We start from the raw sequence: 23,750 nt of genomic DNA on the forward strand, positions 1-23,750 counted from the left end.
AATCAATACACATGAAAAAGAGAAACTCCGTAATGTATCTTATGAGAGAAATCTGCTTCTTTCTCAGCCAAGCCTGATCATTCTCAATTCACAGGTAAAATCAGTATACAGCGAAGACAGATTGTTCCCTTACTGGGAGCGGACAGTTGGTGCTGATGAGATTCTATGGCATTAGCGGGAGCGGACAGTGGGTGCTGATGAGATTCTATGGCATTACTGGGAGCGGACAGTTGGTGCTGATGAGATTCTATGGCATTACCGGGAGCTGACAGTTGGTGCTGATGAGATTCTAGGGCATTACCGGGAGCGGACAGTTGGTGCTGATGAGATTCTAGGGCATTACCGGGAGCGGACAGATGGTGATGAGATTCTATGGCATTACCGGGAGCGGACAGTTGGTGCTGATGAGATTCTATGGCATTACCCGAAGCGGACAGTTGGTGATGAGATTCTATGGCATTACCGGGAGCTGACAGTTGGTGCTAATAAGATTCTATGGCATTAGTGGGAGCGGACAGTTGGTGCTGATGAGATTCTATGGCATTAGCGTGAGCAGACAGTTGGTGCTGATGAGATTCTATGGCATTACTGTGAGCTGACAGTTGGTGCTGATGACATTCTATGGCATTACTGGGAGCGGACAGTTGGTGCTGATGAGATTCTATGGCATTAGCGGGAGCGGACAGTTGGTGCTGATGAGATTCTAGGGCATTACTAGGAGCGGACAGTTGGTGCTGATGAGATTCTATGGCATTACCGGGAGCGGACAGTGGGTGCTGATGAGATTCTATGTCATTACTGGGAGCTGACAGTTGGTGCTGATGAGATTCTAGGGCATTACTGGGAGCGGACAGTTGGTGCTGATGAGATTCTATGGCATTTTCGGGAGCGGACAGTTGGTGCTGATGAGATTCTATGGCATTAGCGGGAGCGGACAGTTGGTGCTGATGAGATTCTAGGGCATTACTGGGAGCGGACAGTTGGTGCTGATGAGATTCTATGGCATTAGCGGGAGCGGACAGTTGGTGCTGATGAGATTCTATGGCATTAGCGGGAGCGGACAGTTGGTGCCGATGAGATTCTATGGCATTAGCGGGAGCGGACAGTTGGTGCTGATGAGATTCTATGTCATTACTGGGAGCTGACAGTTGGTGCTGATGAGATTCTATGGCATTAGCGGGAGCGGACAGTTGGTGCTGATGAGATTCTATGTCATTACTGGGAGCTGACAGTTGGTGCTGATGAGATTCTATGGCATTAGCGGGAGCGGACAGTTGGTGCTGATGAGATTCTATAGCATTAGCGGGAGCGGACAGTTGGTGCTGATGAGATTCTATGGCATTAGCGGGAGCGGACAGTTGGTGCTGATGAGATTCTATGGCATTACTGGGAGAGGACAGTTGGTGCTGATGAGATTCTATGGCATTACTGGGAGAGGACAGTTGGTGCTGATGAGATTCTATGGCATTACTGGGAGAGGACAGTTGGTGCTGATGAGATTCTAGGGCATTAGCGGGAGCGGACAGTTGGTGCTGATGAGATTCTATGGCATTAGCGGGAGCAGACAGTTGGTGCTGATGAGATTCTATGGAGATGTGAGGTGGGGAGGAGCTAGAGGTGGAGGCTCCTCCTTCCTCCTCCGCTCTGGTTTCCATAGAATCTCATTAGATGCATCTGTCATCTAAGTAATGAAACAAGCTGTCTTCACCGAACACAGATTTTACCTGTGAATTGAGAATTCTGAAAATGATTGATCAGTTCTGGCAGAGAAAGAAGCAGATTACTCTGATAAAATATAATACCAAGTTGCTTATTTTAATGTGTACTATTGATTTATGAAATAAAAATTACTCTATAAAATACTTTTGAGTTGTGAATAAAAAAAAAAAAGCATTTTAATCATCTAAAGCGCACCCTTGGCATGGCCAAACATTTAAGTGCACCTTCCCACATACTTGTTTTCCCTCTATCTCCGCCCCTCTCTGTCTCTACATAGCCACAGCTGTCAATCAAAAGAACAGACAGTGCAGATATAGGGAAAACAAGATGGGAAGGCTCACTATACTGTTTGGTCACCCTAAGGATGTGAACACTCCCTTGAAAAATCACAAAGAAGAAAGATGAAAAAATGGGAGTAATTCGCTCTTTATTAGAACCTAGAAAACAGAGTGCTGTAGAATCACTTACGGTAGTTAAACTTAGCAAGTATGGCAGTTAGTATAACCCCTGAAATAGGATGTATAAGATTATATACACCATAACTTATCCTAAAGCACAGCACTTAGCGTATTTAACAAAGATGCAAGTGGCTATTGGCAATAGAAACACACATGGATGAAGTTTGGTCCACTAAGCGATTCATACTTGCTCTGACAGCGATGTCTCGAACGCTCCTTTTCCGCTCTGAAGTCTATATCAGTCGGTGTTCCCGGGAGGACTTGCACAGTGTGCGTCACCGGCTGGGGAACACTTTTTACAGCACGTACAATGGCCATTGTTCCAGAACTGAGACACCGAGATACACCTCTACAACACTTTATGAATGAAGATTCTCTTCTGATGTTGGACGGTTTTTATGCATATTTCTATTGCCGCTAACCACTTGCACCTTAGTTTTTAGAGTAAACAGGCTAAGTGCTCTGGTCCAGGATAAGGTATGGTGTATATAATCTTACACATCCTATGGCCGGGGCTGTACTAACTGCCATACTTGCTAAGTTTAACTAAGTGATTATACAGCTATGTTTCCTTGGTACTAGTAAAGGGCGAATTACTCCCATTTTTAATACTTCCAATCAGACAAGTGGTGTCTTTTTTGCTGCTAAGTAGAACTGTTCGATACAAGCGTCGTTGTGCTATTTATACTAACAAAAGACAGATATTGGATTTTCGTAACACATTCAAAGCAAATTTGCCATCTTCATTCCGAAGCACAAGGTCATTCTTTCCAGTGAATAGTATATATGGCTTCGTTATCATTTTACTCAGTCTTTATTGTCTACAGAAAATGCTTTTCCAGAACTGTGGCCAAAACCTAGATGACAACACCATCTAAAACCAAAACTAAAATTAATTACATGCGGTTTTACTGCAGTTTGGGAATTGTGCTCCCCTCTGCCCTAACACTACCGCCCCGTGTAAGGCTATGTGCACACGTTCAGGAATGTCTGCAGAATTTTCCTGAGCAAAACCAGACTCCCAGAGCAGGAAATCCGCTTGCATTTTTCTCTCGTTCTCTGCACTTTTTTTTGTGTGGATTTTTCACGTTTTTTTTCCCGAAGCTTCCCAATGCAATAATATAGCAGCAAAACCGCAAAAAATCCACAAAATTAATGAACATGCTGCATTTTTTTCCGCGATGCATTTTTTTTTTTTCCGCTGAAAAAAAAACGCAGCATGTGCACAAAAATTGCGGAATGCGTTAATAATGATAAATATATATGTGCCAGTGGCGCTTCAAACCAGGTATGTCCTGCAGCGAGTATGGGCACAGTACCACGTCTGTGCCAATGAGAATAAGAAATAAAAATATTGTATGATACTCGCGCTGGAAGTAGATATGTACAATATCCACTATGAGGAACAGAAATGGAAAAAAGTATTGACTATGCTAGCTAGCCAAGAAAATAAACAATACAAAACTGGTAAAATATATCTGATGTCTCATTGAATCTATTGCCAAAACAATATGAAATGCTGTGGCTGGAAAGAGGAAGATACGTGCATGGAAAATACCTTTGTGAAGATATGATGCTGATGACAAGTCTCTAGTACTTCAGGTGATCTTTTTCCTGCATCTCGTTACAGCCACAGTGGATCTTGAACAATGCCTTGTGAGGAGCGAGCTGTGGACACTGCCCCGGCCGGTAGCAAAGTGTCCTGCGCCCGCTTCCTCCGTACAGTGAGGTAGCGCTGTTGGTTTCAGCCGTTAGGTTCTCTGCATCCGCAGGACCTTTCGTGACGTCACGAAAGGATTGTCTCTGCCATGAATTGCTGAGCACCTGTTTTTCAAAGCAACTACAGGTGCTCAGCAATTCATGGCAGAGACAATCCTTTCGTGACGTCACGAAAGGTCCTGCGGATGCAGAGAACCTAACGGCTGAAACCAACAGCGCTACCTCACTGTACGGAGGAAGCGGGCGCAGGACACTTTGCTACCGGCCGGGGCAGTGTCCACAGCTCGCTCCTCACAAGGCATTGTTCAAGATCCACTGTGGCTGTAACGAGATGCAGGAAAAAGATCACCTGAAGTACTAGAGACTTGTCATCAGCATCATATCTTCACAAAGGTATTTTCCATGCACGTATCTTCCTCTTTCCAGCCACAGCATTTCATATTGTTTTGGCAATAGATTCAATGAGACATCAGATATATTTTACCAGTTTTGTATTGCGTTAATAATGATGCATGCTTAATGTAAGCGTTTAAGCAGCGGAAAACCGCCGAAAAAAAACACTAAATATTCTGAACGTGTGCACATAGCCTAAATCTACCCTAATCGCTCCTGTAACTAGATTTATTACTTTACATAGGAAAAAAAAAAACATAAGATATTTTGAATAATTGCTATAAACGATCAATTTCTTATACTTGTTGCACCCAATACACAAAAGAGCCCCTGAGTATGAGAGTAATTGCTAATTGTGCTGACCACAATCCCTATTCTCGCTCCTACCTAAACAGCATTGAATATATAGCTCCCTTAGGGAGAAATTGAGCAGCGTTCATAATCATTTGTGCTAAGGGAGACTGCAGTGCATTGCAAACCCTGGTAATACAAAAAGAGTTAAAAAATGATCTATTGTACAGTCATGTGCTGGTAGGCGTAGATGTAGAATCCAAAATTTAATTTTGATGATGTATTACACAAGTGATGCAATAAAGATTTTGTGCAGATTCAGTTTGGAGTAAATCAGATTTTTGTTTTTCAGCAGTGCGCCTTAACCTTTCAGACTTGCCTTCTTTTGTTTTCCATCTTAAAATTATGCAGAAATACTAGATTTTCATTCTGTGACTGTAAGGCGGACTACCAGTGGAATATCACTTTCATGTATGTGGCTCTTGATTGCTAAGCACCACTAGAGATATGCAGAAAGACAAACTTATGGAGAATATATTAAATTCAAGTCAGGAAATCTATTGCAACAGTCAAAGCTTTATGGAGACTAATAGCCAGCTCTACAATCTACAAGGCTGGAAAACCGTTTTTAGAAAATAGTGGCTGCAGTACCTCTATCCTAGGACACCTGCCCCAATATAGCAACCACCCTGTGCAACACTATTCTTATTTCTTAGAATATGAATATATATATATATATATATATATATATATATATATATATATATATACACACACATTTTGTGTTTTTTTTCTTTTCGTTTGCAGCTCTGCACTTTTAGTAGTGATCGTGCCTGGAATTACAGCTCAGCCCCGATTACTTGTGATCAATAGTTCTATCTGTGGACCATAGAAGCTTCAGAGCCTTTGAAATGACCTTTAACTCTACATCGGAGGCACAAAAAGACGGCAGTAAAGAAGCAATCTCATGAAGATTATTTTAATAAATCTGTGTATATGTGTTAATATGTTCACCTACCATCTCTGGGATCCAGCGCAGTTCTGCCTTTCTTCTCAATGACGTCACTGCACTCCGGACTAGCCTGCTCGCTCTATTCGGGAGCAGGAATTGTCTTTTACACTGAAGCCTCTGTGGGAGTTTTTCTCTGACGCTCCATAGACTTGCATTGTAAAAGGCACTTCTAGGTCACACAGATCGTAGTGTGACCCAAAGAGTCTACAGAGCTGTAACTTCACTGAGAAGAGGAGAAGAATGCTGAATCCCAGAGAAAGCGACAGCAGGTGATAATATTAACACTGAGGCAGTGACCCCTGTTACAGCTAGGGGGCGCTGTATGTGCTCTGCAGAATGTGCATGGAAGCGTAGTGAGGCCATGAGGGCGTGCTACAGACACAGGTGTGGCTGTAATTAGAATAGTGAAGCAGTGACTGATTAAAAAGCCTTGTAGTAGTGGGGGAGGTGTGTCAGTGTGTTCTTGGAAGCAGACAGAGCAGTTGTCTGCAGAGCTCTCTCTGTGTGGAGCAGCACAGAGGCTAAAGGAACCAGAGAGACTGACACCCTGCTTCTTGGGCTGTCTTACGTGTACCCGGCTGCACTCCAGAGGATAAAGAGTGCAGTGCGCTGAGTGAGTACAGAGACTTGTTACCGGCGTGCGGTCACCCAGGGAAACTGGACAGAGGGAAGTTCGGCCTGTGTATTGACTGCGTCATATAGCCATGCATTATTAATGGACTGTATGAAGAAGCCGTATACTATATTGACTGTGTGAAGTAACACAATAAAAGAATGTTTTGCTCGAACATGTTTGGGTCACTGCCGTTTCACTGTGTATGGTCATACCGCTGCATCACATATGGTGGAAAGAATGCGAGGCCAGTGAACTAAGGCATATCCCAGAGAGTGCTGCAGATTGTTGTGCGAGTCTGCTGGAAAAATGGAGGAACTTTTGGAGCAGGTTGTGTCAGTCAGCAAAGGCTTCAACAAGAGACGCTGCAGTTTCAACATTCCCAGCAAGAGATTTTGCAGCGGCAGCAGGAGATGCTGCAGAGGGAGCTAGCAGAGCTTCAACGATATAAAGTGGAGACCTCTAATGTGAGGGGTGAACAGCAGAGTCCTGAAGAGACCCCAAAGGTAAGGGGCGATCATTGGGTGTACCAGTGGTCCTATGTAGAGACTCGGTCTGCCAGGTCTCAAGCAAGTGACTTTTTGCAATTGGTGGAGGAGTGGCTCCAGCCCGAGTTCTGTTCTCCGTATGAGATGATAGAGAGAATCGTGGCTGACCGGATGGCGAGGGCTCTGCCGGCCGCCATGCAGCTTTGGGTCGGGCTGAGGGACCTAGGCCACCTGGAACTGCTGATAGAATTGATTGAGCAGTATAAGTCCACTCAGGACGTTGCACCAGAGCCAGGGCATGGGGCTAGTAACTGTTCGGTAACATATAAGCCCATGGATTGTGGTAACACTGGTCAGGAGTCTGTGTGCCCAGCCTGTCTGTATCACCACTACGGGCACAGCTGGCGGCGAACCAGAATGGTGCCAGGTACTTGTGAATGGGTGCCGAACAGAGGCTCTCCTGGACACAGGGAGTAAAGTGACTCTGGTCCATCGTTCCCTTGTTGCTGGGGACAACACCAACGGACAAAGTGGAGGTGATGGGTATTCATGGGGAAATCCGGGAGTAACCGACCGTTGAGGTCAATGTTTCTACACCATGTGGAGACATTAGACATGTGGTGGTGGGAGTGGCAAAGACCCTTCCCTATGGGAATGTGTTGGGAAGAGATTTTCCCCTGTTTTGGTCCCTGTGGGAGACCAGTGTAAACCCTCTCATGGAAAAAGTTATACCCGGTGCAGAACCCAAAGATATTGAAATACTTGCCATAGGGGTCGCCAACCTAGGGACAGAGTGTAATCCCAATAGGCTCCCCCTAGAGGTAGCGGCAGGAGAAGCCAAAGATCCTAAGATGTATGCCACAAGAGTCGCCAATTTAGGATTAGAGTGTAATCCCGATAGGCTCCCTCTAGAGGTTGTGGCAGTAGAGATTGTGAGGACCCCATTGAACCCTGAGCTGGAGGTGTTCCCTGGTAAGGTTGGGACAGCTCAGATCCAGGGTCCCTTTCGGAGACGCAGATATAAAAGACGCAGGTATGAGAAGAGCCGAGAGTGTAAGGTCGCAGAGGCGACTGGGGACGTGCGCACGAGGAACCCTCTGGCATCGGTCAAGGATGGGGCCGAGGGTCAGGGTAAATTAGATAGAGCGCTCGCTAGACAGCAGTGTCAGGAGGCTCAGGTTCGGCGTAGTACAGATATATGTTCAGAGTTGCCAGAGCAGTCCGCGGCGTTTCAGCGTGATATAGTCTCTGAGGCACGGGTAAGGGTACAGAAGAAACGGTACCAGGGGCCCGAAAGCAGATACTTAGGTGACAGGATGACCCGTTGGGTTAGTGAACCTAAAGTAAACAAAGCAAAGACCACCCAAAACTGGCCCAAATCTGCGGTTAATCAGAAAAGAGGGTTTGGCTTCTGCAATGGAGATCGGGGTGGGTGGACCCGTAATGAAATATGGAGGAGAAACGCAAAGGGGAGGGATGCGTGCGTTGATCGATGGTTCCGGTCCCTACTTTGGTTTCTTAATGTAGTGAGCGGGGATGTCAGGGGGCCATACCGATGTCCTGTCTTTCGCCTTTACGGGGTAACAAATGTTCAACCCCACAGGTATGAACGGGGGGGGGGGGGAGGATATGTGAGGCATGACCCCTGTTACAGCTAGGGTATGTGCTCTGCAGAATGTGCATGGAAGTGTAGTGAGGCCATGAGGGCGTACTATAGACACAGGTGTGGCTGTAATTAGAATAGTGAAGCTGTGACTGATTAAAAAGCCCTGTAGTAGTGGGGGAGGTGTCAGTGTGTTCTTGGAAGCAGACAGGGCAGTTGTCTGCAGAGCTCTCTGTGTGGAGCAGCACAGAGGCCAAAGGAACCAGAGAGACTGACACCCTGCGTCTTGGGCTGTCTTACGTGTACCCGGCTGCACTCCAGAGGATAAAGAGTGCAGTGCGCTGAGTGAGTACAGAGACTTGTTACCGGCGTACGGTCACCCAGGGAAACTGGACAGAGGGAAGTTCGGCCTGTGTGTTGACTGCATCATATAGCTCCACGCATTATTAATGGACTGTATTAAGAAGCCGTATACTATATTGACTGTGTGAAGTAACACAATAAAAGAACGTTTTGTTTGAACTTGTTTGGGTCACTGCCATTTCACTGTGTATGGTCATACCGCTTCATCACAACACGCACACGCACAATCATTGAAAAAAAAAAAACTTCATGGGAGAGCTTCATTAAGATGGAACACAGATGAAGTCATTGGGTATAATCAGGTAACCGGTGTTCAAACTGCAAACTTTGGACGCAATTTGACTTTTTCCCCCACTGATGTCAATCTTTTCAGCCACAAAAGACTCCATTGGGTTCCCAACTAAATCTATTTTTGTAGGCCTTTAGACAATAGCCTGTGACAGAGAAAGTAGGAGTCTCAAACTTGGCTTGAAACTAGCTTTAAAGGGATCGTCCGGTCACTCTATGTGACGGCAGACTTGTGAATGCTCTCAGCATGTGCAATGCACACTGTGAGGATTTGCTGGTGTCAGCTCCAGGAGCAGCAGTCACGTGACCACAAGTATGCTGCGATATGTATACTCCTGACCAGAACCCGACTGTTTCTGTCATGCTCGATACAAGCCTAGTCTAGTCAGGTTCTGGCTGTAAGTAAACATAGAATCATAGAATACTAAAGTTGGAAGGGAGCTCCAGGGTCATCAGATCCAGCACTCTGCTCAATTCAACGCAATATTCACTAAACCATATCAGACAGATGTCTGCTTAGCATCCGTTTGAAAATCTCCATTGAAGGAGAACTCATCACCTCTCTTGGCATTGATCACCCTCACTGTCAAAAAGTTTTTTCTAATATCTAATCTGTATTTTCTCCCTTTCAGTTTCATTCCATTGATTCTCGTGTTTCCATGTGCAAATGAGAATAAGGATGGTTCCTCTACACTGTGTGATGCAGTGACCCTGTTACAGGTAGGGGGCACTGCATGGTCTTCCCAGAATACGCATGGAGGCGTATTGAGGCCATAGGAATGCATGGCAATCACAGGTATAACTGTGGTGATGATTCAAAGTCTGGCATTTTTGTGAATGGCTGGTATGTGTCGCAAAGGAAGACACTCTGCACTGTCAACCTGAAGTAAGGTTGTTCTGGGACCTGTAGTCCTACAAGTAATTGTGTTTTGTAGGGAGGCTGGCAGGGCTAGTTCTGAGAGCTGGGCGGGTCGAACTAGCCACCCACACACCTCCCACCTGTGACCAGGGTGTGGGTCACATGGTTGAGTGTTTTGGACCTGAATGGTCTGTGCTGAAGGTCCTGGAAAAGCCTATGTGTTGGGAGTGTTATATCCCTGAATAGCACATGGTGGGGCTTTGGACCTGGTGGCCTGGTTGTTGGATGAGCGTCCTGAATAGCACCCGGACAGGCCACACGCCTGTGTATTGGACGGTCCCAGGTGGGGACGGATGTCCTGAACAGCGCACAGATACACCGTGGACCTGGATGGTCTGTGTTGGAAGCTCCTGTGAGTGGAGACTTCCTGGGAGCACCTGGAGAGACCGTGGTCCGTGAGGGTTTGTGCTGGGGGAAGCTACCGCCCTTCGGTGGGTCTGGAACCGACTGGTGTATGTCTGTCAGGCAAGTTGGTGATCACCGTAAGGCAGCTTTCCCAGGAAGAGTGGACTGACAGGGAGTCAGCAGGTGGAGCAGGAGCTCCCGTAAGGTACCTCAATAGACTGTTGGTGCTTATGATGTTCCGTCAACTGTGCGGTCACCCACAGCAACTGGTCAGAGCAGGACCAGCGTGTTTAGTTGCTGCAAACTAATGATGTGAAACCTTATGTAAAGACTGCTTACCTTTGGTTCACGTCTCTATGGTTTATGATACCTGAATAAACCAAATAGACTGTTTTATGTTAAAACTGTTGCCGTGTGCATATATCCCGTTGCCAAACGAGTGTCCCTCAACACATGCAGTGAGCGCAATTTCACAACTGTGACATCCCTTCAGATATTTGAAGACAACTATTAAGTCTCCTCTCAGCCTTTATTTTTGCAAGCTCAACATTCCCAGATCCTCTAACCGTTCCTCGTAGGACATACTTTCAGTTCGCTCACCATCCTAGTAACTCTTCTCTGAACTTGCTCCAGTCTTTCAATGTCTTTTTTTATAATGTGGTGTCCAGAACTGGACACAGTATTCCAGATGCAGCCTGACCAAGAAAGAATAGAGGGGGATAATTACTTCACTTGATCTAGACTCTATGCTTCTATTAATACATCCTAGAACTGTTTGCTTTTTAGCTGCTGCATCACACTGTTGACTCATGTGCGGTCTGTGATCTATTAGTATGCCCAAGTTTTTTTCAGACGTGCTGTTACTTAGTTCTGTTAAGCAGATTGCATACTTGCAGTAACGTTATCGCCATTCCCAGTGCAGACACCAGCAAATCCTCACACTGCTCAGTGCATGCACTGGAATCCTAGGTCTGGACAACGCCTTTAAGATCGTTTTAACACACTGAGGCTTCGGCACAGTGACCACAATGTGTGAATGGAAGCCTGGCAGTAATCAGGACAGGGTATAGCTCCGCCAAACACATTACAGTATTGTCAGTTGAACTCGCCATTATCAACAGGTTCAGCCTACAGTCTAATGTACATTTGGGTCCTCGACTGAATACTGTTGGGGGGGACTTATGGATTAAACATGTCCGATTCCTGACTATTGGTCCTCTTGTTCTCTAATAGGTAAGTCGCCACCAGAGGTGCCTGGCAGCGGCGAGAACACAGTAGCTCTTGGCTGAGCGTGCGCTCCTATGTATGGGAGAGTCTGGTGAGATAAATGTCTGAGATACGATCGTTCAGCTAGCAGTTATCTAAAGAGTATGGGGAACTTAAAGTTAGTAAAATTAAACCAAATTATTAACAAAGTTTACTTAAAAAGAGCAAATTTTTGAAGCTTTTTTTAGGATAAGACTAAGGATCCAAATTCATAAAGGAAACATCTGACACTTTTTTTTTTTGTTTCAACTCCAAAGTTTGTATCAAAAACCATAAAAAAAATGAATGCAAAACTCCACACCGAGAGGGGCTTTTCCTATCTTATTAAGTGATGGCATATTGCTAGAATGAGCCATCCCTTTATAACGGAGGAAGGTTCAACCTCTTTATTACCCCCCTGATCCTCAGATCAGTGCTACATCCCTTTTATTACTTTTACGTAGCGCAGAAGCTCCTGGCCTGTGCAATGAACTGGGCAGTCTGCAGTACCCTGCACAATCAGGGAGAGGGGTAGTGCCACTGTGTATTGCGAGAATAAAATGGACAGTAGCGCTATACCAATCCGGAGGTCTATTCATACTCAGTCATCATTTTATGATCTTTTAGGGAATTTTAAGCTACTTTATAAATTGAAGTTACTTTTTATATAACTAGTACAATAGCAAAGTTCAGTTTTTTGTGATCCTAAGACTATCTAGCCTGTCTGCCAGGCCACAGAGAAGAATATAAATGAACTGGAATGATTTAATGTTCTTGTACATCTTTCTCTATTGTCTTTGGGAGCTGGCCCTTTCGTTCTTTTTCTTTGAGAGTTGTAATTCAATGAAGGTTTGAGTCTTTTCCATGATCCCTTGCTATATTCATCCAGTCTACCAAATCCTAAGGGAGTAACCAGTTTAAAATCTGTAACACATTAAGCACTTGAAATGATTATAAGGAGCCTATTTTGAAAGTATTCTTGACATGGGGACGGCAGAAGGGAAGACTGGATGTCTGCAGTGGAATGGGAATAAAGGACACTTATTAGCGCTTAACGAAGAGCTCAGTGTCAAACATGAGACGATCCGATTTAAATATAAGAAGGTTTCACGCTCGGCGTGATGAATGCAACTGATTGGCTGATGTGTTTAGCTTAATTTCACTTGACATCTTAATCCTTCCTCCTCGTCATCTAGCCACAGAAAATTAACATAAGTCAGATACATAAGCAATACTAGGACTATTAAATATTTTACTCTGCGTTCTCAGATGAAGCACATACATTCATTCACTACTCTCCTAAGTCTCAATCACATCAATTTTTTTCATGAACCTTTAAATCTACAACTACCGTATTTTATATTAGAAGAATGATCTCAAATCAGGGATAATGGCTTCGGCACTGTGGTACGTATTTAATGAATAAAAAGATTTGTGAAACACAGTACTATGGCATTATTATAAACTAACATTATACATATGAGTAGTGTGATTATTACATCTAAAAGGGAGGGAAAAAAAAATACGATTCTTTCAATTCACCCCAAGGATATTGAATAGAAAGGCCAGGATCATGCATGACCACTGCTTCATTAACCCCTTCACCCCCGGAGCTTTTTCCATTTTCGTTTTTCACTCCCCTCCTTCCCAGAGCCATAACTTTTTTATTTTTCCGTCAATTTGGCCATATGAGGGCTTATTTTTTGCGGGACGAGTTGTACTTTTGAACGACATCATTGGTTTTACCATGTCGTGTACTAGAAAACGGGAAAAAAATTCCAAGTGCAGTGAAATTGCAAAAAAAGTGCAATCCCACACTTGTTTTTTGCTTGCCTATTTTGCTAGGTTCACTAAATGCTAAAACTGACCTGCCATTATGATTCTCCAGGTCACTACGAGTTCATAGACACCTAACATGACTAGGTTATTTTTCACCTAAGTGGTGAAAAAAAATTCCAAACTTTGCAAAAAACAAAACAAAACAAAATTGCGCCATTTTCCGATACTCGTAGCGTCTCCATTTTTCGTGATCTGGGGTCAGGTGAGGGCTTATTTTTTGCGTGCCGAGCTAGCATTTTTAATGATAGCATTTTGGTGTAGATACGTTCTTTTGATCGCCCGTTATTGCATTTTAATGCAATGTCGTGGCGACCAAAAAAACGTAAATCTGGCGTTTCGATTTTTTTTCTCATTACGCCGTTTAGCGATCAGGTTAATGCTTTTTTTTTATTGATAGATCGGGCGATTCTGAACGCGGCGATACCAAATATGTGTAGGTTGGGGGGGTTTTTTATTGATTTATTTTGATTGGGGCGAAAGGGGGGTGATTTAAACTTTTATTTTTATTTTTTTCACTTTTTTTACTTTTTTTTTTTTACTTTTGCCATGCTTCTATAGCCTCCATGGGAGGCTAGAAGCAGGCACAACGTGATCGGCTCTGCTATGCAGCAGCGATCATAAGATCGCTGCTACACAGCAGAAATGCCGGTGTGCTGTGAGCGCCGACCACAGGGTGGCGCTCAAAGCCACCGGCGATCAGTAACCATAGAGGTCTCCAGGACCTCTATGGTTACAATGTACAAGCATCGCCGACCCCCGATCATGTGACGGGGGTCGGCGATGCGCTCATATCCGGCCGGATGCGGTAGTTAAATGCCGCTGTCTGCGTTTGACAGCGGCATTTAACTAGTTAATAGCGGCGGGTGATCGCGATTTCACCCGCCGCTATTGCGCGCACATGTCAGCTGTAAAAAACAGCTGACATGTCGCGACTTTGATGTGCGCTCACCGCCGGAGCGCACATCAAAGCAGGGGACCCGACATCTGACGTACTATAACGTCAGATGTCGGGAAGGGGTTAAAAAGGTTTTTTTTCCATGAACAAAGTTAATTTTAATCAATAGATCTTGGAATAATAATAATTTCCACAATTGGAAGTGTGGAAAAATAATGTTCCTGTGCGGAGATAATCCTATAAATGTGCCCCTGCTGTGTGCTGTGCAATGGCTGTGTCTGACCATATCACAGCTCCTGGGCAGGGGATATAACCAATCCTGCTAGAGTTCTAGCAATCAAGTAGAAGGTAGGGAGAATCTAGACACTTTTTAGCTAAAAAGTATGCAAAAACTTTATTCTAGATGCAAGTAAAACAGAACTATGGATGGATCTATGAGTAAGGAATATGCTATAGTGTGGGGTAAGAGCTTATATTTTTAGAGTACTGAGAATGTCCTGTTCTATTTGAATCTATAATAAGGTTATTGCATTCTTTTTATCTAAAGAAAAAAAAACGGCTCCCTACTTGCTAACAAGAAATACGGTAGGTCCTTCATTTCCGCGCAGAAACGCTGCAGATTTGCAAGTGATTTAGGCTGGTTTCACACTTGCGTTTTGATCTGCAGCGTTTTAGCGCTAAAAAACGCATGCGTCTTTTTTTCTATACTTAACATTAAAAAACGCATGCGTTTTTTAGCATGCTTTGACGCGTTTTCGGCAACGCATGCATTTTGACGCGTGCGTTTAGTTGCAGAAATGCAACCTGTAGTAATTTCTAGCGGCATTTTTTTGCCGCAAAAAAATGCATGCGTTTATTCGCGGCAAAAAAATGTATTGCTGTCTATGTAAACGCATGCGTTTTTAAGCACATGCGTTTGCTTGCGTTAAAAACGCATGCGTTTTTAAAGAAAAACACAAGAAAACCCTAACCCTAACCACAAGAAAAAACAAGAAAACCCTAACCCTAACGTTACTAGGGATCCTAACCCTAACCCTAGCTATTTCTGTTTATAGTGGGTTTTCTAGTTGATTTTGATGATTGGCAGCTGTCACACACTTCTCAGCATGCGTTTAAAAAACGCAAACGCAGGAAAAAATCGCATGTAAACGCGGCAAAACGACACTTTTTTTCTGCATGCAAAAACGCATGCATCTAAAAACCGCAGCGTTTGCACGCGTTTTTTCACATGCTTTTTTTTTTTTAAACGCTGCAGATCAAAACGCAAGTGTGAAACCAGCCTTACAGTACAATGTAAATCAACGGGGAAAAAAAATGCTGTGCTAATGGTGCGGAAAAATCCGCACAGAAAACGCAGCAGATTCAAAAAAGGACCAAGTACGGTAAATTCTTTTTGCGGATCTGCTGCGTTTTTGCACCCATTCCATAATAGAAATCCGCTGGGGTAAAAAAAGTTAGAAATCTGTACAAAGCCTCAGCAAATCCGCAAAAAAAACACACAAAAGCAAAAAAAACGGGCAGAATCTGACCTGCGTTTTCTGCCAAGAAATACAGAATCTGCACAGAAAATTCCACAGTGAAATCAGCAATGTGTGCATATAGCCTTAGGGTTTCATTAGCGACCCCCAACCAGTGGTTAGACATTGTTTACTTACTTTTGGGACAAACGATAAATGTGCATTGTGGGATAACGTCATTAAAAGGGTATTCGCCATCTCATACGTTTAGGCGTATGTAATAAATATATGGTAGAGGCGAGAACTGCATCTATGCAGAAAAGAGTGAATTTATTCGGACTCCCATGACAGCACTACGAGAGAGGGGATCCGCCCTTAAGGAACAGGAAACCTACAGATACAAAAAGGGCGGCACCTCTCCCATGCATCAGTTGGTTTCCTGTTCCTGAAGGGACTGGATCCTACAGAAGATCTCTTTATGAGGATTTCCAGGCCGGCCGGACCGATTCTGGTAGCGAGGGGGTCTCCTACCTCGGCCGGTGCGGGGTACCTGTAGTAGTCACGGTGGCCCTGGCAGGGCGGCACGGCGGTGGCTATTCAGCGTGGAGCGGTCGCCAGGGGGTGTCCTGTCTCCGGAGCCGGCGCGTGGTGAGTATGACGGTTCCCCTCCCTGTAATACTGTGGGCGCCTCTGTGGGTCCGGCGGCATCATGGTGGCGCCGCCCGGAGTCTCCTGGTGAAGCCTCGGCGTCCCACGCTGTTCACAGCGCTGACAGGAAGCGCTGTGGACTCAGGGTGACGTCGGAGGGCGGAGCCGGCGGTGACTTCCGGGTCGCGGAGCTTCTGCGCATGCGCAGGGGCTCCAAGATGGCGGCGCCCACCGGAAAGTGTGCGCCAATCACCCTCAGGTGTCGGCTGATCCCCTGCAGCTGCAGGGGGGGGAGGAGAGCAACCGGAAAGCGCGGCACGAGTACGCTGACCGAAGGAGGGGCTATATATCGGTCGCCAAACGTGCATTCCTTGCTTCTGGCCTCCAAATGAGGATGGAGTCCGATCAGGATCAGCAGCCTCTGCTGCTGGACGAAGCACCTCAGAAGCCTGTGGAGAAGGAGCATGGAAAAAAGAGCGATGGATCTGGCCACAGAAGCTCCTCCAGACAGGGGTCTGGAGCGTCAGCCAGGAAAAATCCCCCTCGTACTTCGGTAGCTTTCTGGGTATGGGCATCCACTGGTAAGTGATCTTCGAGAATGTTCACTCAGTGATTAGTCTCCCCTCGTATATGTTTTCACAGGGGAAGAAAAACACCAGTAAAGCAAAGCATAGGGAATGTGCCATCTGCGGGGTTCCCTTGCCTGACTCATGCCCTAAAAAGCTATGTGACCCCTGTATCCAGCAGACGGTGAGGTCTGGGAAGAGGGGGAGGGGGTCATGGCATTAGTTCATTAGACTAGCTTGCCTTACTTGCCCCCTCAGGTAGCAGAAGAATCCTCTTCTATTGCGGCCAGTCTGAAGGAAATGGTTAGGATGGAGGTTAAGCAGTCCATTAAGGGCCTTTCACAGTCAGGAGCCCCTAAACGGAAAACTCAGTGGTCATCGGATTCGTCGGTGGAGGAAAAGAGCGTAGAATCGGACGATTCAGCAGCATCATCCTCCTCGGAAGAAGAAGACGCTGCTCGGTTTTGTTTACCCTTGGAGAGAATAGACAAGTTAATAAAAGCGGTCAGAGGCACAATGGGTATAACAGAACCCAAGCCTCAACTGTCTAAAGAACAGATGATGTTCAGTGGGTTAGATCAAAGAAAGCGTAGAGTTTTCCCTCTGAATGAAAAGATACAAGAACTTATCAACAGAGAGTGGAAAAAACCGGAGAGGAAAGGTTCCTTACCACCTGCACAGAAGCGAAGGTATCCCTTTGACGACCCAGCAGTAGGTAGCTGGGAAAAAGCCCCAAAACTGGATGCAGCAATTGCCAAGGTAGCGAAGCGATCCTCTCTCCCGTTTGAGGATATGGGAACGCTTAAAGACCCCCTAGATAGGAAGGTGGATACCTTCTTAAAGGGAACCTGGGAAATGGCAGCCGGTTCCTTAAGACCTGCGGTGGCGTCAACATGCACGGCGAGGTCAATGATGGTCTGGCTAGACCAGTTAGAGACCCAATTAAGACAAGGGGCCTCTAGAGACTCTATTCTCGCAGCATTACCAGTGATCCAGGAGGGGGCGGCCTTTTTATCAGATGCCTCAATTGACTCCGTTAAATTAGCAGCTAGAGCAGCGGGGCTGTCTAATGCTGCAAGGAGAGCCCTATGGTTAAAATGCTGGCCTGGGGATATGCAGGCGAAAGCAAAGCTCTGCGCTATCCCTTGTAAAGGCGAGTATTTATTCGGGCCTACCCTGGATGAACTCCTGGAGAAGGCGGGTGACGATAAGAAAAAGTTTCCCAATACCTTCAATGCATACCGTCGTCCCTTCAACAAAAGAAGGTTCAGTCGGGGAGGGAAACGCGCCTTCTCACCGGGCAGAGATCGATCCAGATGGGACGATAAGCGAAAACGAGGTACAGGTCTCATGTTTCGCCGTAACCCGACGGAAAACAAAAAACAAGAACAATGACTAGCAATCCCAGTGGGAGGGAGACTGTTGCATTTCTCAGCAGCATGGTCAGAAATCACAAACAGCGTTTGGATAAAAGACACTGTTTCCCATGGTCTCAAACTTGAGTTTGTCCAGGCTCCACGGGACAAGTTCAAGCTTACACCCTGGCGCTCATCTCCCACTGAACAGTTTGCCCTCGAAGAGGAAGTGAGGACTCTTTGTTCTAAAAATGTGTTGGTGGAAGTACCATATTCTCAGACAGGGAAGGGGTTTTACTCCCCCCTCTTCCTAATCCAAAAACCAGATAATACTTATAGAACCATTAGTAATCTTAAAGGTCTCAATAAGTTTCTGGTAAAGCATACTTTCAAAATGGAGTCCATCAATTCAACAATAAAAATGCTCTTTGAAAATTGTTTTATGGTAGTAGTGGATTTGAAAGATGCCTACTATCATGTACCCATTCATGCTGATTTTCAACAATACCTGAGAGTAGCACTGATAATGGAGGGTAGGATTCAACATTTTCAGTTCAGGGCACTCCCCTTTGGGTTAACCTCTGCTCCTAGAGTGTTCACTAAAATAATCGCAGAGGTCATGGCGCATTTAAGGGAGTCAAATGTCCTTATAATCCCCTACTTAGACGATTTTCTCATTGTCGGGAACTCAGTGGATCACTGTCTGTCACAATGGGAAATTACTAAAGCTAAACTAGAACGTCTAGGTTGGATCATAAACTTTGAAAAATCTAAGTTACAGCCTCTAAATATACAAAAATTCCTGGGGTTAATTTTGAATTCGGTAACACAGCAGTGTCTTCTCCCTGGGGAAAAAATAGCGCTAATCCAGAGTTATGTGTTAAAAGCAATTAAAACACCCTCCATGACACTTAGGCAAGCAATGTCCCTATTGGGGTCACTCACATCATGCATCCCCGCTGTTAAGTGGGCTCAGTTACACACCAGATCCCTGCAAAAAGAAGTTTTATTCCATGACAGAGCCCTAAATGGAGTATTAAATGGGAAATTAACATTGGGGCCTATAACACTGAACTCCCTCAGGTGGTGGTTAGACATACAGAATTTGTCAGCAGGGGTGCCCTGGATAGTAAATGTCACCCAAGTAATAACCACAGATGCCAGCTCTTCGGGGTGGGGAGCTTATATGGGGGACATGGTGGTTCAGGGACAATGGGAACCCTTCACAACATTCTCATCCAATCAGAGGGAATTGTTGGCAATTGAATTGGCTGTTAAAGAATTCCTCATATATCTACAGGGCCAGCACGTCAGAATTCTGTCGGACAACAGAGTGGCAGTCGCCTACATAAACCGGCAAGGGGGAACACGTTCCGAGACTTTAATGCAGATCACGGATCGCTTGTTCCAGGTGGCAGAGCTCAATTTTCAATCTTTGACGGCTCTCCACATCAAAGGAAAGGAAAATATAACAGCAGATTTCCTAAGTCGAAACACGCTAAGACAAGGAGAATGGTCTCTCAAAGACATTTTCAACCGTATCAGCCACAGATGGGGTCAACCAGTGGTGGACCTGTTCGCCACCAGAGACAACAGGAAAGTAAAACTTTTTTGCTCTCTGAATCCCAGGGAAAATCCCCTGGCGGTGGACGCTTTTCTAATAAAATCGGATTTTCCGCTAGCCTATGCCTTCCCACCACTGAATCTGATTCCTCTAGTGGTGAGAAAAATCAGAGAAGATCGAGCAAAGGTTATCCTTATTGCCCCCTTTTGGCCCAGAAGAGCCTGGTTTGCCTGGCTCAGGACGATGTCTGTATCGGATCCCTGGGTACTGCCAGAGATCCCGAATTTACTCTCTCAGGGACCAATCTCCCATCCACAAGTGGCAGCGCTCCATTTAACGGCGTGGAGTTTGAACGGTCACTGTTAATAGATAAAGGCTTCTCTCCAAACCTGGTAGAAACGCTCCTAAAGAGTAGAAAGCAAATAACTACAAAAATCTACTCTAGGACTTGGAGGAAGTTCTTGTCCGTTTCTAAATTTAATATCCAAGAAGGGGTGCCAATACAACAAATCTTAGAGTTTCTACAGAAGGGGTTTGAGCTAAAACTCTCTACTAGTACCCTTAGAGTACAGGTCTCAGCTCTGGGTGCCCTGTTTTCCTGTAATGTAGCTAACAACTATTGGATAGCGAGGTTTATGAAGGCGGTCTGTAGAACTAGACCAGTGTATAAAGATAGATCGGTTCCGTGGGACTTAAATTTAGTTCTATCCTCACTAACAAAACCCCCCTTTGAACCTCTACACGAGGCCTCGATTAAAATGTTGACACTTAAAACAGCCTTCCTGATTGCCATAACCTCAGCTCGCAGGGTAGGGGATATCCAGGCACTTTCCAGGCTTCCCCCATATACAGAGTTCCTGTCTGACAGAGTAGTCCTTAGACCAGACCCAGCATATCTACCGAAGGTAGCAACAAGGTTTCATAGGTCGCAGGAAATAGTTTTACCATCTTTTGTTCCTAATCCATCCAATCCTAAAGAGCAGGAGCTTCATACTCTAGACGTTAGGAGATCTCTCCTACAGTATATTTCAGTCACCAATAGTTGGAAGAAGGATGAGGCACTGCTTCTTTCCTTCCAAGGTCCAAAGAAAGGATGTAGAGTGTCAAAATATTTACTGGCTAGATGGATTAGGGAAACTATTACTATGGCTTATACAGCGGGTGGGGGGCCAGCTCCGCAGAATCTAAAGGCACATTCCACCCGAGCCATGGCGTCATCCTGGGCAGAAAGATCTGGAGTGTCGGTGGAACAAATATGTAAGGCGGCCACTTGGTCATCCCCTTCCACGTTCTTTAAGCACTATCGGTTGGATTTGGGGTCCTCCTCTGATCTCACCTTTGGGTTAAGGGTGCTGCAGGCTATAGTCCCTCCCTAAGGTAGCTTACATCTCTGTAAATCTCTCGTAGTGCTGTCATGGGAGTCCGAATAAAGCATTAAGCTACTTACGGGTAGCGGCATTTTTCGGAGGACCATGACAGCACCCTTAGTTCCCTCCCTATTTCACGTGGGGGTTGCACTTCCTAATTTGTGTATAGTATGTAGTTTTCACGTATGGTGTCTAGCTTCAATTTAATAAATAATTTTTCGTTTTCAAAATGTATATAATGTATGTTTGTATGCCACTAACCGCGGTAGTCCTCTCAAGGCTCTGAAATACAACTGATGCATGGGAGAGGTGCCGCCCTTTTTGTATCTGTAGGTTTCCTGTTCCTTAAGGGCGGATCCCCTCTCTCGTAGTGCTGTCATGGTCCTCCGAAAAATGCCGCTACCCGTAAGTAGCTTAATGCTTTCCACACAAGTTAAAAAGAATTTTGGCCACCTCTCCACTGACTATGGGAGACATGTCTGGGACCCCATTCCTGACACAAATGCTGGCCTCACTGGTCAGATCTGCATCAAATATGCCATAAATGTAATGCCATAAATGTATGAGATGGGAATACCCTGTTAAAGTTTATCTAAAAATATATGTTTCCCATCCTTTTGCACACCATTTGTGAATTAATTTAATTAATTTTTCTTATAAATGCTTTAGTCCCCAAATACATATGCTCTTCCAGGTGTGACATTTGCCCTTTCTTTTGTGTAGTTTCCTTTTAGTCACACATCCAATAGGGAAATACATAATCGAGCAAAGGAACTTTCTCCACTTATGTCCCCCTCTCATCTCTCACAGTGAGATGGTTTTACAGAAATAAATAACAGGACAATGTACAGCAGCAAATCCTTCATCTTAATTAGTATTTAGGCACAGATCACACATTAGAGAGCAAATTCCAAGTCAAAATCCTCATTTTTGCTTGCCTTCAGAGAAAAGCAAACAAATAAACAACATAACTGAGTGTCTTCAGTGTGATCATATACTATGCTCAAGTCGCCATGGCTGCATGTCTCGTGGTTGTTCCACAGCCGCAACACATGCGGGGATTGCGAGTTCTGCAGCCACGGCAACTCGAACACAGCATTCGAGCCCGCGGAAGATACTTATTAACACTTTATCCGAGCACGATCACTCATCACTACTATTTAGTGTTAAACAGCTTGTGATGCTTGCAGAGCACAATGTGAGACATACCCCTTTAACAGCCATTCATTGATAGGCGTCAGTGACAGCACTCGAAGGAAAAACCATATTGCTGTTGGGAAGAAAACGAGTGTGAACACCTGGACGAAGAGGTGAAGCTTCACGTGCATCAAAGCACTGGTCAGTTCCTGGAAAATAAAGAATGGAAGCCAATATTATTTGAGAACACTCACCTGTGAAATTACCTGGACATTCAAAAACGAGTTACATACCCTAGATTAGTGAGCAATGGCAAGGTTTCTATTTTTTGTTTTGTTTTACAGTGCAAAACAACAACAGAAAAAGTATTGAGATAGTGAATATATAGAACGCCATAGGTCAGTGATATTGTTTTCCACTCTGTGTGACTACAGACTTGTGGATCCTCCCGGCATACACAATGTGAGGATTCGCTGGAGTCAGCGAGGGGAAAGGCGGTCACATGACCGCAAGTATGCATGACCTCAGTGCGTGTGCTGGGAGGATTCACAAGTCTGCAGTCACGTAGTTTTAGACTGGACAACCCCTTTAAGAACTGCCATTAAAAACGACCATATGTACAGTCGTGGTCAAAAGTTGCGACTGACAAAAATTTGTGTTTTTGCAAAGTCTGCTGCCATGGTAACTTAAGTTCAATTATAAGCATTTCATATGTTTGGGGTTTTTTCATTTGTTTAAGTTTTATTGAAAAAGACATCAAGTTTATGCAAAAACGCAATATTTACAGTGCTGACGCTTAGGGTATGGTTTGCATGTTCAGTATTAGGCAGCACTTCGGACTCAGCACGTCTGCTGCTTCCAAAGTGCTGCCGGCTTTTGAACGCAGGTGATTCCGCATGTGTTCATTGACTCGTGCAGAATCACCGCGTCCAATACATTGGACGGTGATATTTATCTTGCGGAGACTGAGCGTCTACACAAGATAAATTGACATGCTGCGGTCTGGAAAGATGTGCCACATGCCCATCTCCGCAAGCAACCCGGAGGCATCCCTGCACGCATAGTGGAGATGGGATTTCTACAAATCCCATCCACTATGCTGTAATATCTGGCCGCTGCAGGTTTGACGCTGCGGATGAACGCATGAACCCGCAGTGTTTACTGAACGTGGAAAAAAACCTTATTTTTCCAAGACTTCTGTAATTTGCCCTGGCAGCTGGATATCAGCTTCTGGGCCAAATCCTGACTGATGACCAAAGCAGTCTGAAGTGGGCTTCATCAAAGACAATAACATTACCCTAGACTTCTGCGGTCCAAACCCTGAACAACCTGCAAAAAGTTATTTTCTCTGATGAAACCCCCTTCAGCCTACTGGAGTCATCTCGAAGAATGACTGTCCGGACAAGAAAAGGTGAGCTCTACCATGGTCCTGTGTCATGCCAACAGTAAAGTATCCCCAGACCATT

General features: G+C 45.1%; 1 protein-coding gene across 2 annotated transcripts in view; it reads right to left on the bottom strand.

The window, feature by feature from the left end:
* Nucleotides 1–23,750, bottom strand: part of SLC10A7 (solute carrier family 10 member 7) — a 346,730-nt gene that overhangs the window by 228,790 nt on the left and 94,190 nt on the right. For both annotated transcript variants that reach the window (XM_077279290.1, XM_077279289.1), the window contains exon 3: nt 22,357–22,493. In XM_077279290.1, coding sequence (XP_077135405.1) covers nt 22,357–22,493 — 137 coding nt within the window. The remainder of the gene's footprint in view (nt 1–22,356; nt 22,494–23,750) is intronic.

This window comes from Ranitomeya variabilis, chromosome 1, assembly GCF_051348905.1.
Source record: "Ranitomeya variabilis isolate aRanVar5 chromosome 1, aRanVar5.hap1, whole genome shotgun sequence".
Classification (NCBI taxonomy): domain Eukaryota; kingdom Metazoa; phylum Chordata; class Amphibia; order Anura; family Dendrobatidae; genus Ranitomeya; species Ranitomeya variabilis.